The sequence below is a fragment of the Hesperophylax consimilis genome, chromosome 15 (assembly GCF_061612785.1).
Source record: "Hesperophylax consimilis isolate HC1 chromosome 15, BYU_Hcon_1.0, whole genome shotgun sequence".
In the NCBI taxonomy this organism is placed as follows: Eukaryota; Metazoa; Arthropoda; class Insecta; order Trichoptera; family Limnephilidae; genus Hesperophylax; species Hesperophylax consimilis.
In genome coordinates, this window is record NC_142850.1 from 536,661 (window position 1) to 552,862 (window position 16,202).

Consider the following 16,202-nt stretch of genomic DNA (forward strand, 5'->3'; position numbering starts at 1 on the left):
ACGATATTCAATATTACTTTTTTATTATTGCACTCACAAATAAATTATACTTACGAATACCAGTAATAGATGTCCACAGTTAACATTTGCACATTATTTTGTAGAACATACTTAACACATAAAACAGGGGGAATAAGAACATTACAAATACTTAATTCAAAATGAAACCTGAAAACTCGTGTCTGAAAAATGAAAAAAGTTGTACTGGAGTGCAAGTCGCGGTATATGAATTATAGTTAACAATACGGTATTCTTTCTTTTGAACGTATAATTAATCTGGGGTTAACATAGTAAATGTCTATTTTAGTAGCAAAGTTATCCTTAAATGGTAGGTACCCTTTGTAACAATATCCAAAACAAAATTTTAATCCACAGCACTGCACAAAGAAATAGATGTTTTCGATTGAAGCACTAACACCGAATTGAATATATTGGAATATCTCATTACTTCAAGTTTGGTGACTCGCCGTTCCTCCTGGGTTGTAACTAATTATAATAAATGTAAATTTAACGTGTTCCAATAATCGATTTGTGAATATCGTGTATGACTTTTGTCGAGCTTACTTCTTCTATACATACGGCCTTCTGTGTGTTCGAGAGCTTATACTACTGTAGCAAACAGATTTTCTAATTCATGCGTAAGTATTTCGAACACTGTAAGATGTGGGGTTCGCCCATTATAATGTCATATTGCGGCATCCCAATATGATCCCTGAGTTCACAATCAAGCGATATAACCTCTGTATTACCAATCCTTTGGTCGCGGCTATCCTCAAAGCTTTTTTCTTCCGACAATTATTCGGAATAGACCTTTTGAATTTCCTCTCACCTGCATTAAACATCTTCCTTCAATGGCCGAACGTCGCAGCATCCGCCTTGGAACAAAAGTGCGTAGACATGTTCAGTCCTGGTTTCTAATGCCGCGGAGGAATAAGCTATTCAGGCAGTGATATTGGTGTTAATTGTATAAATGAGGATATATCGTGGTAGCGGTGGATTCGATAAAGACGGTTTCGAACGGAATATCGGACGTGCAAGCGGCGGAACTTAAAGGGTTTGTATTGGTACACTCGTGGCAAAGCGGCCAGATCCTTGGCTTCTAGAGTTTGCGGGTCAAAAACCGACGAGCGAAGTTTTTTTTACCATACATTTCATAACCTCATTACAGCCAAGGTGAGAGACCACCATTCAGAAACGATACGTTGTTCAATGCTTAGTTCTTTAGCTAGCTATGTACCGTAATCCGAAACGCATATTAATTTGACCTACCTCTTTTCTCTTCGTCTCCTGCAAAGTTCGTTGCAACTTTTCTGGTCGCGGTTTCGTAACCCCGAGTAAGTAAAAAAATAAATTTTTCAGACTAAATAAAAATTAAGTTATAATAATAAATTTGCATCTTTTTCTATTTGTTGAGACCCGAAAACTTCCTTGTAAATACATATGTTTAGAATCTGATAAACCAGGAATTTGTCTCACGCACTTTCTTAAAATTTATAATATTCCCCAAATGGGAATTCTACAATTTCACTGGTTCCGAGAACTTCTGATTTACCACGTAAAAATGAAACCTCAGCTGCAATTTATTTTTATTTGAGTATATCTAGGAAACATATAGTTATACATGTGAATTAATTTTGCATTTAAGATGTTGAGTATAAAATAAACCAGTTAAGTTCCATTATTACTCACCAATCAGTCGATTACACACTTTTTGAAATGAACATGCTAACATCGGGGACATTTATTTCTTAAAATTAGCGCAATATAAAGATGCACTCAAAAATTATTTTTCCATAATGTAACTTTATATACGCAATATGGACATGTTGAAATAAAATGATGATATTTCTCATTATTCTTTTTTGTTATTTTTGGTTGTGATACACAAAATAATTGTATGTTATTTTTAAGTTTAAAACTACTATTATGTAATGATATTATTTTTCTTACTTTTTTACTCTATTATATGTTTATTTATAAAAGGCAGTATAGCCGTTTATGTATTTAAAATAAATAAATAAAATAAAAATTTATAATTCTTGTATGGTTACAGGTTAGGAACAACATAGATGTGTAAAGTTATAAGTGAAAGAAAAAAAAATTGAAAAGGGTAGACGAACAATAAACAAAAATTGTTTTGGTTTAAGTACATTGTAAGGTAAATTTGATATTAAACATTTTAAGAGTACAGTGGAAAATATCAATATCTCTTGGAATTGTAAGTTTTTCTGAAACGTCCGAGTAAAAAGTTTTGGGCGTATTTTGATTTGAATTGTTGTATGTGAAATAAGGTTTTCGATCTGGTATTGTATTCAGGGCAACGAAATACAATCTTTTCTAATATAGCTGGTGAGTCAATAAGACAGTTCACGATCTTAAATAGAAACAGTACGTAATTTTTTTTTCTTCAAAGCGATACGGCAGGTATTTCCATTTTTTTTAAATATTTTCAATTCGGTAAATATAAGTTTGGTATTTGGGGATTCCAAATGACAGATGCAAATTCGAGATGAGATCTTACGTATGCCACATAGTTCAAGTGTAAAAAGTTTATTGAATGGTTTTGTAATGCGTAGAATGAACCCAATAATAGCTAGCCTCCATTAAGGGATACCATCAAAAGAACTTAATTTTAAGTTAGTTTTACTTTAAAGTTATATGTATATATGCTTCACTAAGTAGTGTTCGTTAGTTCAATGGTACAAATGAATACCTTGTCTTTGTTTTTAAGCAGTTTAGCCCGTAAATCCAAACAATGAATCAGGCTACAAACTCCAAACGATCCCTGAAGGTTGTCCATGACAAAGTCTGAGCACATCAAATATTTGAAGAGTTGGAAATAATAGGACCATTCATAAGATGGCAAACAAAAACACAATATCGTTAAGGAGTGGGTTCCGTTTGAACGGCTAGCGGCAGCTGAACCGTGTGTGGTTTGTTGTCTATGGAAATATTATTCATACTTTCGTAATATGTATGCATAGTCACATAGCTAAGCCTAAGCTAAATTAATGACAACTTTATACCAAAGAGATGCCGACAGAATAAACAACATCATTAATTAAATAGATTAGAAACATTATCAAATTTGTAGATATGAAATTAATTTAGAAGGTTGTGTAGAAGAAAAAAATAAAGAAATGTGTTTTATGCTTTAAGGTTTTACCCAATTTAATTATCTCATTTAACTTTTGTTTACCTTCTTATTATGCCCAAGAAATATATTATGTAAATCTAGAAGGAGATAGCTTTACTTATTATAAATGTTTCTATATAATATGTAGATTCCTTGTCTTGATAATTAGCCGATATAAAGACGGGAGCTTTTGGCGTCTCAGTTTTTCGGACAACTATGTCCAATACACATTTCAATATCAAAAGATGAAATGAAATGTAGTCTTTTTGTTCCGTACGCCGCCAATTGAGGGGAGGCAGATAGTAAAATATGTTTTTGAAATAGCTTTTCTGTCCAAAGTTATTAGTGTTTTTGCAACACTAATACGAGCATACATGTATTTGTACTTAAAAAGTTTTTACCAACAATTCATGCTGAAGTAGCAGCGGGGTGGATTATACAATGAATGCAAATTGCAATAAAATCTGCGTCCGCCACCGTTTTGTACAACTCTCTACCTTTGCAGTATATCTATTATCACAGTTGTCGTTAATTTCGGTCGTTAAAAGGGTCGGCGTTCATTAAATTATAATAACGACATTTTGTTCGTGTTATTTGTCTTTCTAGTTTCAATACTCTTCTTTTTGATTTTCTTTTCGAGTAGTTTTTTTTATTCAGTTAAATATGTGACCAACAATATATATATTATCTTGTTTTTTCTCACTGGTTGGTAGAATTTTAAATTACTGTTTGTAAAAAAACCTTATTTGTAAAAAAAAATTCAAGCCATAAATAGTAACCTTTTTCAAGACATAAGGCACATTTCTAGACAGAAAATGCTCTGGAAATTTCGTAACGCCTGTATAAATTTCGGAAAACAGATTTTATTGTTTTGTTTTATTTATAATGTACACAACAGACAAATTTTATAATTTTTTTTAAATATTACAATGAAATAATAAATACCAACCGTCCGATAATGGTGTACAACAATATGTATATGTATATCAATAAATCAATAACTTACTTACTAATAAATACGTTTTAAATTGTACACAACGGATAAACAACCATTTCCTTACATTAATGGTTGTTCTTCAGTTGTGTAAAATTTAAAACACGTTTATTAGTAAGGCTCTAAGTATGCAAAGCAACAACAACAAAAACAAGAGTATAAAGTTTGGGACAAGTGAAATCAAGGAAATCGAGAATCTTGCATTAAATAAGAATACCGTGGGAAAACATATGCCCCTGAACAAAATTGCCCCTCTTATATTACTGCTGCTGGTTTAAATAAATGTTAAATTATTGATAAACCTAACCTATAAGTGTCTAGGGATGACTACATATGTACTATGGGAGAAAATTGGCGAGGTAAAGGAATGGATCATAGATTTATTATGATGATCATCTTAACAAGGAATTTATGAAGCAATACAATTGATCGCACTGGTAAGCAGTCTCCTCCACGTCGTCTTGTACAGATTATCGTCGGCCTCCGGAATTGCACCCACATACGAAGAATCGCAATAATATTAATGTACCGTGTTTAATATATCTTCCATCTGTCTCACGGCTGTTGTTGGCAAATAATATGTAAGCAATTTAGCTGAATAGTTTAAAAAACTAAAGAAAACCAGACAATGTATGTAGGTAAAATTGCGTTCCTTGAAGAGGGAACGGTACAACGTATCGTCTGTTCTATTGTATTGGGTGGGCGTCACAAAGCAATAGCGCCCTCTTGGGCACTGATAAACATTTCTACAGACGGAAGGTCGGAGGTTAGCTAACAGCTTGTATCTTAAAATTTGCTGACTATACGTTTTATTAGTGATAGGCTGTGCCAGAAATTCCAGTTTAACCGCGTAACTTTAAATGTAAGAAATCACTTTTTCCAACTTATTGTGTTTGTGGCAAATTTCAAATCGATGTCCGGGTGCCATTAATAGGTACGTTCAAGAACGACTCTTTCTCGTTGTGAATTGTCTTGACTTGATTTCCGGGTTCTGTGAAAGTCCTATTCAAGTTCTGTTATTATTTCAGCATAAGGTAGTTGCTTGACAGAACTGAAATAAAAACAGAACTTGAAAAAATCTTTCACAGAACCTGAAAATCAACTATGAAATTTGAAGAATTGTTCAAATTCTCCGAAACAACCCGTCCTTTAATAAATAATAGCACGCACAGTGTCACCATAGTTAATAATAATAATAATAATAATAATTGGATAATTTGTATAGCGCCGTTTTTGTGAAAAATCACCTCAAGGGCGCTGTACAATTTATTTCCTAGGATCTACATTTGTTATTTAGACCAACTGTGCCAGCACGAGGTTCGTCATCCGTTCAGGCATGTGTCTGCCGCCAATATAGCGCTGACATGTATCTGCTGCCAATAAAGAGCGCTGACACAACATCCTCACATAGACAACAAACCTTGGCAGCACCGCTGTGACGCTCGACGAAGACAGAAGATGGAGACTCTGCTGCAAGAGTCCTAGGTAGCGAAGGAACTGTACCAGCTGCTGCAGGGAGAGAGACTACCCCGTCCACCAACTGTGCCAGCACGAGGCTCGTCATCCGTTTAGGCATGTGTCCGCCGCTAATATAGCGCTGACATGTGTCTGCTGCCAATAAAGAGCGCCGACACAATATCCTCACATAGATAACAGACCTTGGCAGCACCGCTGTGCAAAATCACCTCATCCTAGTTTACCTTAGTCTCTCCAGTCACCTCCCAGCCTTTCATGCCACCTAGTGCATCTTCTCGACCCTTTCAGACTCCTTCCGGGCTCCAATACATTCTTTCTATTGTCGTGATCCGACGATTTCACACCTCTGTCTCAGACCCTTAGGGCTCGCTTATCGCAGGCTATCATAAGCAAAATCTTGAACCAAAGTCAAAGTGAAGTTTATGAGTGTCATCTGTAACAAAATACATAAACAAAAACAGAAAATAAAAACAAAGACAAAAACTTTAAACAAAATATGGCTTATCTGTCCTCCATGCAGACATCCTCGGTTGAAAAGGTCCCGTAAATCCCAACACCACTTGACACTTGAGTCAGGTATAAAATCTTCGACTGCATTGAGAAATCTTCGTTCTAGCTTCACTTTTAAAAATTAATCGGTTTAAAATGCTATAATAATTGCAAATTCCGGCTAAACGGTAGAAGTTACGCACATTTCGTGAAATAAGAAGGTAAGCACTATATAAAACACGGATGCTGAACAATTTTCAGCGATCTCTTAGCAAGGGAAACCTTCTGAAAGGATCAAACAAACCGGAGCGGTTAAAACACGTCCGCAACGAAGAACCAGGGAATAATGAATTTCAATAGGTGAATTTATAGCGTGGAGGACAATATACATTATTTTCTAATAAAATACATTTTGGTAAAAATAACGGACTGTCAGTATGTGAGCGGGCGATATATTGTAAAATTTGCCTGCTAGCAATAGCTACGAAGAATTTGTTGTTAGTTTTTCGCCAATATCTGTTGTTTTCTAAACTCTATCTAAACAGTCCGTCCTATGTGTTCGTGAACGTTCGTAAAAAATAAAACTCCAGTAAATTATTGTAGATAAGTACGCAAATGTAAACAAGGCATGTTGTTACTTGTGACGTGTAAGAGAACATGAAATAAATCATCAACACAAAGGGCTGTTTTTCTTTGTGGCACCATTTCCCCGAGTAACCCCGAGGAACACCTGTGGAGATCTTTATTAATGGTGAAATAGTTGGCATTATATATTTTTTATTATGTTGGCGTGATAAGAAAACATTTTCGCTTTATCAGCGGTCGTATGCAGTACAATAAAATTTTTTAATTTTGTTTCATGTGGGATGATAACTACCCTCAACGTGTCTAGGTAACCACCTAAATAAGTTCATATAGATGGTAAAAATCCTCCGACTTCACTCGACTCACCCACAACCACGTTCATTGGAACAAATTTCCTCCAAGAAATACGACCTCATTTAACTTCCGATTTTATGTCCGGGTTAAATCTTCCCCATAGGAAAAACTAAACCCTTCCACACACTTTCCACAAATGATCATCTAATCAATAAACATTATGCAAGTGCATTATATAAGCAAAATAAATACAAAACAATACAAGAACAACACGTAAAATACCTATTTACATATAAATACCTATTTACGACGAAACTATTATTTTAGTTCATTAGCAAAAAAGTGTTTGTGGTAAATAAGAAACTAAAATTTTATTTCGCAAATATTCGTAGTAATATCCCTGTCATTAAAATCGAAATATAATTAAAATGATGGCTTGCCTTCACGATGAGCCATTCGCAGTAAATCATGTTTTTTAGAACCTTTTTCAATATCCTGAATGCAGCGTTCTGGTTATCGCTGCGGCCGTTGGTTGGTTTGCTGCATATTTTTCACTTTTAAAACGCATAAAAATAGAACCGGGCCATAAATAATACCATCACGGCGCGCCACGCTTTTTCGCGTCATCCATCGCTCGAGATGATTTAATGTTCTGCCCTCCCTTCACTCCATACCGCTCCATACACACAAGTATACTCGGTGTGGTCCAAAGATTAAATATTATTTAAAATATTAAATTATGCTTTCGGTCAATCTGCGTTTGCGAATATTGGATTGGTTGCATTCTTGAACCAAAAGGGTTTCAACATTTTAAATATTACCACCTAAAAGTTACTCACCGAAAGTGTGATTAATACCGATTCCAAATAATAGTTGTCGTCAATGTACGTCTCTCTCTACTCCTATGCCTCAGACTGGCTAATTAATATCTGGTAAAAATACATCACAGACTCGTGTTCAAGTGCGATTTTATTTTTAAAATTATAATATCCATTTATAGGTATATACACGCCTAGGATCGCCCGTCCGAACGGAACCCTCGGAACACTAAAAATATTCGATCTAAGTTATCAAACCCACGTTGTAATAATATTAATAATAAAGGTAATGAAAATAATTTTTAAAAACTTTATAAATTCGTACACAATAACTGTCAAGCTGCTGGTCGGCATGATCTAGACTACACTTATACGTTGGCTTCATTCGTGTACTCGATGACGTAAAATTTACCAATTTTTATCCAACTTTAAATCCGGCTGCAGGTTGGCCGACCTGTTTTTTTTTCATCTACTAATCGATCCCTATCTTAAGAAACCATTCCCGTCCATGTACCCTATGACCTAATTTTTACGAAAAAAATCGTTCATCTTTTCCATGATTGCGCGAATCCTCCAAGAGGATTACCTGCAGAGGCTTACTAAATATCTTTCCTCACTGCGAATTGGTTTCATTTATGTACTCGATGACGTAGGGTTTGTTGTTTCGGGAACCTAGACTAGTGTGTGCATTTTGAAAGCTGGTGATTTATAGCTCTAATAAAAACTGCAGAACAATCCATTCAAGCGCGTTAAACTGTGCTTTGGACAGATTTATCTGCAGAAATCCGCTCGCTAATTGTTTCAGTATTGCTGAAAACACGCATTTTAAAAATCAGTTTGCATAATATGCATTTCATGACGACCATTATATTTCTTTCCGTATTATGTGGCAATAATCAATTTAAAACGTCTGCATCTGTTTTGCACCAGAATTTTCATGCATTCCGCATTTTTTAAAGAGCCCGGTGTCTCAAATGATTACGATAAAAAACTTGTGTTTTAGAAGCTTTTGTAAAAAAATTCACCATCTTTTAAGCGTTATTTTTTTCCTGATTCGTTCTACTTCCTTCCTTTCGTCACACATCTTTCCTGTTACGGAAATCGTTTATGCAATATTGGTCCATTAAAGATAATGAATATGGCAGCTGCCCGCATTATGAACTTTTATTTATTTTACCAAGATGGTTTATTTTTTAGCACTTAGCTACAACACTTTTATCGTGTTTTTTTTAAGTTTCATAGTTGTGTCTCGGTCGGAATCTAAACTTTATTTTTATTCTCTGTGTCTTCTATTTCTTCTTTTCATTGAAAATTCTTGATATTGCTCTCAATAATTAATATTACAATGAAGCGAAAAGCTTCAATGAGTTAATTATATTTTAGTAATGTTGTTGCGTTGTTTCAGTGTCCTTCCCATCACCGTACGGCGCCTCTGGAATCAGGCCCCGCAGGCCCCCGGGCAGGGGAGCCCGCCGGGGGCGGCCGAGGGGCTCCAGGAGGGCGGGGCCCGGCCGGCAGCCTCCTGTATCTGCCAGTATGTTTGTTATATTACCCAAATTTAAATAATATTTACCCATCTATAAAGAGTCAGTGACGGTGAACAGTGCATATAACTATAAGATTTGGAGATGACGTTTTACACTGTATTCTTCATACCGATCCCTATTTGGAACTACCTATATCGGGATTCATATGAAAAATCTTTCCGTTTCGTGATTTCCATACTTGCGATTTTATGCAGATATCTATCTGTATTAATATTACCATTAATACACGCGTAATTCACAAAACATGTTCATATCAATGTTTTAAATATAAAATCAAATAAATATGCAACATTTCTATATATTAAATATAGTTATCTAAAAGAATGAGCGACGACATATGTCAAATAATGTCCGCCATCTTGAACTGTAAATTGATTTGTTTTCACTCGGAATAATTTAAACACCTTTTACATTATTTCTCTTCTGGAACGAGGTGCAAATACGACGTGCTTCCAACTCATAACACGTAACTTCAAAGAGTACCTACCTAGAATAATATCAAAGATTTTAAATTTCACGTTAAAAAAACTCACTGAAAATATAAACTGAAGACTTTTCAAGAGAGAAGAGCATTTCAATAAAAAAATAACGTTAAAGATGACACATCCCCCATACACACAAGCCAAGCTTTATTATGGTGGTTCAAATTATTTATATGTTTTCTGTAAATTATGTAGCATTATTTTCTTTTTTATACATTTAATATAATAAATAATCTGCTAGTAAAAAGGATGTGATACACTTTTTGAGTACGGTCAACAAAACATTTACTATATAATATGTTACAAACACACACCCTCTTCTTTAATTATTATTCCCCTCTCTCGATGTCTACTTTGCCTTCGGGTTGTATTCACATATGAATACGATGAAAACTGCATGGCTCTGTTTGGAAAAAAATATTAACTTCCTGTAAGTATTAAGTCAGCTGTATAAGCTTAAAACATATTTCCTATTATAAAATATTTCAAAATCTTCTGCAGCGCTGTGGACGACTTAGCCAACCTATAAATTGAACTCACAACGCCTGTGTGGAAACCTGATCGTTCAGTGGTCGTATAACGTTTCTCCTTCCATCTTTCACTATATCAGATTATCCCATCTGACGATCTGACCATCCCTTCTGTTTAGGTCCATCGGCTTCGACTTCTGAACAAATGTCCTCCCTCCAGCCCGCGGGCCCCTCTTCCAGGCCCCGGCGCGGGCCTGGGCGGCCGCGCCTCAGGGCGGGGGTGGGCCCGGGGGGCGGGGGGCGCGGAGCCGGTGGGCGGGCGCGCCGCCACCACCGGGGCCCGCTGCTGGTTCCGCTGGGCGGGGCTGGCGGGGGGGGTCACGGGACCTAATACTAATAAGTAAGTTAATTTTAATTATTATTGAACAATATTATTAATTTATGCGAAAATATTACTACTTTACCTTTTGGCAGAATTCAGAATTCTTATTGTTTTACCTCCATTATATAATATATACAACTAAACAATATTTACTGTAATATTATCTTACTTAGAAATATTTTGAAAAACTACTAAATCTCAGAATTAATTAAATAAATAATTATAAAATGTAGGTTTAGAAGAATTATTCAATCAGTCCCAGTTGCGGCCGTTACCTTCTTATGTTCTGTGTCTGTCTATTTCATATTTCCTTTGAGAGTAGTCAATAATTAAATATTACAATAACGTTTATAATCATCAATAAGTTATTCCCAATAAAATTGAATATCATTAGAATTAACTACAACAACAAATAGAGTTTTTCCACAACAAATATTTTTAAATAAAAAATTCCAATTAGGTTCTTTTAAAAACCCACGATAGAGTGTGTATTTGTACAGAACCTTTTTAGGTCTTGAGATATTATCGAAACTTTGTACCATGATTCCCAAACAGAATATTACACTTAGCCGGAACACGTCAACCATATGATTTAAAATATTATCAATTATTGCAAAAAATAACCTCTCTCTTAAGATTCCAACTACAATTTTCAATAAAATATATGTGTTATCTATGTGGTATGGTTTACCAAACTTAGACTACCCCTTTGTCTGTGACAGACCACACTTATGCGCGCTATATTCTCGCGGCTTGGCGTTTTTCAGCATATCGCTCGCTATACATTCCCATTTGGTAGTGTATGGCGATCGATAAGCTGAAATAAATCAAACCATGATGCATATAGCGTAATGTTTCGCCTACCTTAATCATAAAAGTGGTGTAAATATTACGCGGCGCGTAAGGTCGGAATAGTTCAAAACTGCGACAAACCGGACTCAGACCTGTGTCCTTTACTTGTGCAATCAAACACAGATAAAAAATTGCTAATAATTCAAAAAAGAGGCATGCGAGTAAATTTGATTGGTATTCTAAGATAATTAATGTGCAGAAAAAACTAGGTATGTGAGACAGCTGAAATTCACAGTACCTTAAAATTAATATTTAACCTAAAAAATAAGATGCTCCCGAAATACACGTTTAAGAGTGTAAATTTTAATTTCGAAATACACCCACAAGAAGCTGTGGATATTTTAGACTTCCAAAAACAAAATTTGTCTTTAAACCAAAATAAACTCTATTTTAAAGGATTCAATACTCGTATATTCAATGAACTACCGACGAATGTTAAGGAAGCTAAAAGCCTTGCAGATTTTCGTCGGTTAAAGTGTGCCTAAATGTCATACATATAAGTTGTTCATCTAAAGGGTTTTACTAGCTATAAAAATGTATTTTTTTTTTTAACTAAATAAAAAAGACCGGCCTATACCAATCAATCATTTAAAACTCAATTCTTTGTAATAATTCTTTGTTTATTTCACAGAATCAATCTTCCACGTCACTTTCGTAGGACGAATATATTGGACGTCCTTCAATGACGGCCAAAGGAAACCTCTCAAAAGTCCTAGGGTTATGATCCGAAGTATTATGGTTGTTAATGTATTGCAATAAATTAATTAAATAAATAAATAATTCTGTGAGCAAGGACGATTAACTTATTATTACGAATTAAAGTACAACTTAATATGTTCAATTTTTGTAAATATTTGTGATATGTAAATTTGTGTCTAGTGAAATAAACACGTATTGATTCGATCATTGGTGTAATTTTTTAATCTATGTTATTTTACGTATAAAAAGCTATTGTCGACCTACATAATAAAGCAACTCGTTTATTTTAGAACCCTAGACTAGGCTTAAACTTTAAAGGTAAAACAAACACTTGTTAATAAATAATCACTTCCCCACCCATCAAACGGCGTTTTTGTTACTCATTGTTTATGGACTATAAAAGTTTAGATTCGAGTTGGTGCTAAATGATCATGCAGCCATCTCAAAAACAAAAAACACACGAAACAACAATCACCAAAAAATTCACACCAGCTGAAAGGACGACTTCTCCACCGCAGTGCTTGGCAATATTCCTAGGGAAAGGTACACGGTTCTATCGGCAGAACCCGGTACTAAAAAAACTAAGCCCCGCAACATCAGTTCGGTTTCTTTTGGGTACCCCCTCGTACATCTAATAATAAAGATGTGCAATATAATAAAGTTCGTATTTAAATACTAATATTATATACATACAATTGTTAAACCACCGTGTACGTGAAACATTTACTAATGTAATCGAAACATAGAAACTTTCATTTAACAGCTATAAAATAGTTCTTGGAATGATGTACATTGTTGGTAATAATAATTTCTCATCGAATTTCGGATTTTTCCAAGGTAATCTAAATATCCTATACATCTAATAATAAAAATATATATACCTGTAGGTTATTAGCACAGAAATATGAATATATAGACTAGAAATTAAAGATGAAGGGTAAAATCAACTGTTGAAGAACGAAGGGGGTAAAGCTGACTGTGATTCGTCAATAAATCAATATGACAGTATATAGGCATCTCGCATTATAATATTACCATTTAGTTCTTAAAAGTAAAATCTGCTTTTGAATGAATAGACATTTTTACATGGGAGCGCAAATTACTCGCCACGTTATGAACAAATTTGCGAAGTCCAAATTCAGCAAAAAAAATTTCTTCTATTTTCAGAGTCGAATATTTTGTTTACGTATTTAGTTAAGACACTTTTATAAGTGTTCATAATTTACTTCCCAGTAACAACGATGCGCACACTTGGGAATCGCTACATTCGACCAATGTTGGAGGATTGTCACAACCGCTATGTTCCCATTAATAATAAAATATTGAAATCTTTAAGAAAGAAAAGTAAAACAACTAAAAAAACAAATGAAATTATATACACACAGTTTTTACCAGCGATTCCTAAGAGTATTTGGAGTAAAAAATTGGATATCATTTTGCCTTCCGATGACACTTTTTCAATTAAAAACAAAAACATGATTTTCTATCACACATCGCCACTCGGTATAACCTAGCTCATTACGTGATATGCACTCCTTCTCGTTCCAGCAGTACCGTACATACGAAACAAGCGCGTACCTAACACGTGGTACCTAAAGCGCAAAAGGCGAAGGCACATCCCTGATTCTTATGGAAACGGCTTTGTATTTTGCGTCCAGATGTATCTCGATGTGATAGTATATGTTTCTACAACTGATCCATATTATACGATGTGAATAAGCTTAAAATAATGCTTACATATGGAATGTAATACGACAATTGGGTTTATTCTCTTTTTCACATCTATTTTTACAAGTTTTCATACTCAAATAAACGCTGTGACATCACAACCCACATCTTTCATTTGTCTCCTTACCAAATCTCCTAAATATAATAAAATAATATGAATTTCGTGGTTAAATACTAACAGCCTCACACGGCCGGCCCTAAGCCAAACGACGCGGGGCGCGAATAAAATTTTGACGCCCCCTGACGGAACCTGTAGACGCCTGGTAGGTGATCACTGTAATCAATTATATTCGGATGATTTGTGTTTTTGTGTAGCGCCGTTTTTGTAAAAAATAATCTCAAGGGCGATGTGTTATGTTAGTGACATTTGCGCCGTTTGCGGTTGATTCGTCCCTTTCCCAAAATTAGCGGATCGGCTCGCGTGTATTTTCTCCTGTTTATACGCTCCCTTTGGACTGTTCTGCATTACGTATTATCAGCGCCTTGGCTGCTTGACTATTCGGCGCCCGGAGGGGATTGCTCCAATTGCACCCGCATAGAGCCTGACTTGCAGCTTACAGCCTTACTAATAAACGCCATGAAAATTTTATACATTTCGTAAACAACCTTTGTGAAAAACTTACTAATTGAAAAGTAAGATAGAAACTGACATAAAATAGTTCATGGAACATTGCTTATCCAGCCAAAGAGGGTTGTTTATCTGTTGTATAAACTATTAATAATAAGAACAAATTCTCATCCAATTTCTGAATTTGGTAAAACCTTTTGATTTACCTTCATAAATCTGGCTGAATTTGAGAAATTTAATTTTGGCATATTAATTTTTAATTACGTCAAATGAAAATTCGCTTTCGTTGTATGGGATGACAGCCAATTCAAATAAAGGTAATTATTTACCTACGACTACCGTTTTTAATACGCATTTAAAAAAAAAACAATCATTTGATTCATCTTAATGACAATAAACAAGAACTTTTTGCATTTACGATTTTTAAATATATTGATATTTAATATTATTTACGTAAATAATAATTTACGAGAAAATTTTTCATACGACACACCATTTTGACAGAACACCGAAATGAACATCGCGCATAATTCGCGGTTGTTTGTGTAGTGGCAGTGTAGAAACATGAAAGACATAATCGGCATAATAGACAATTTTTCGAGATCGCTGTACACGCACCCGTTAATTATTAGGCAATCAACTTTGATACCAAAAATCATATGAATTTAGTTTCTTAATATTTAAAGGTTTACTACGATTTTTTTAAATAAAACTTTTTGATTTTAGGTAAGGTTGGGTTATTATAGGTTATTACAGGTTAGGTTAGGTTTATAATTCTTCGTTCGGATAATTTTAATAAATTTAATGAATAAAGAAGGTAGCCGTAATGTAGGCATTTTCTAGGAATACCTTTTCTAAAATTTACATATTTTAAAAATTTACTTTCGATTCTTTCAATGGTGTGTGAATGAACTTCATAATTTGGAGACCAAACTGTGGAATTATACTCGATATGACTCATTTACCAGTGGCATATACAATGTGCAGATAGTGTAGATTTTGTGAAAACCATTAAATAATCTTAAAATAGAGCCCAACATTTTGAAAGCTTTGTTGGATATGATTTCTATATGCTTTATAAAATTGAGTTTCACATCAAACCATATACCCAAGTCATTGGTTTCCGAGACAGAAACTAACGATATATAACTAATAGAATAATAAAAAATATAGGATTCCTTATTCGATAAAATAATTTTCTCACCAAACTCATAATTTGACATTTGTTTATATTGAGTTGCAAGTTATTTTCTTGACAACATATAAAAAGTTTACGTTGGTTATTTGACAATATATGGCAATCATTAACATGTCTTATTGCCTTGAATAATTTTAAATCATCTGCAAATATTAGGGCATAAACGTCATCGAAAATATATAATACAAGTTGTGAGATATTATTCACAATGGAAACATAGATTGATTGCAACCGCCGCCCCGGGAACCATTTATTGGACAACCAACACCACTGCCTGGTCAGGTCATTCATAGGTCACCCCAAGAGGTTCGCTACGTTTGGGGTGCCAGATCGGGAGAGGCTGGTTTGGGAAGACCCTTCGACCTCTCCAACTGATCTCTCTCTACCCATCGCCACTGATCCCCCGATCTAGGGATCAACCACTGATCCCTAGATTCCTACCAACCCTCAAACCTTTAACCTTCCCAGAACTTCCTCTCCTTTC

At 34.7% G+C, this 16,202-nt stretch overlaps 1 protein-coding gene across 1 annotated transcript in view; it reads left to right on the forward strand.

Moving 5' to 3' along the window:
- Positions 1-12,428, forward strand: part of Ino80 (chromatin-remodeling ATPase INO80) — a 176,831-nt gene extending 164,403 nt beyond the window's left edge. The window contains exons 23-25 of the mRNA XM_089640150.1: positions 9,198-9,326; positions 10,471-10,691; positions 12,157-12,428. Of these exons, the coding sequence (XP_089496276.1) occupies positions 9,198-9,326; positions 10,471-10,682 (341 nt within the window). The 3' untranslated portion in view covers positions 10,683-10,691; positions 12,157-12,428. The remainder of the gene's footprint in view (positions 1-9,197; positions 9,327-10,470; positions 10,692-12,156) is intronic.
- Positions 12,429-16,202: the final 3,774 nt, after the last annotated feature.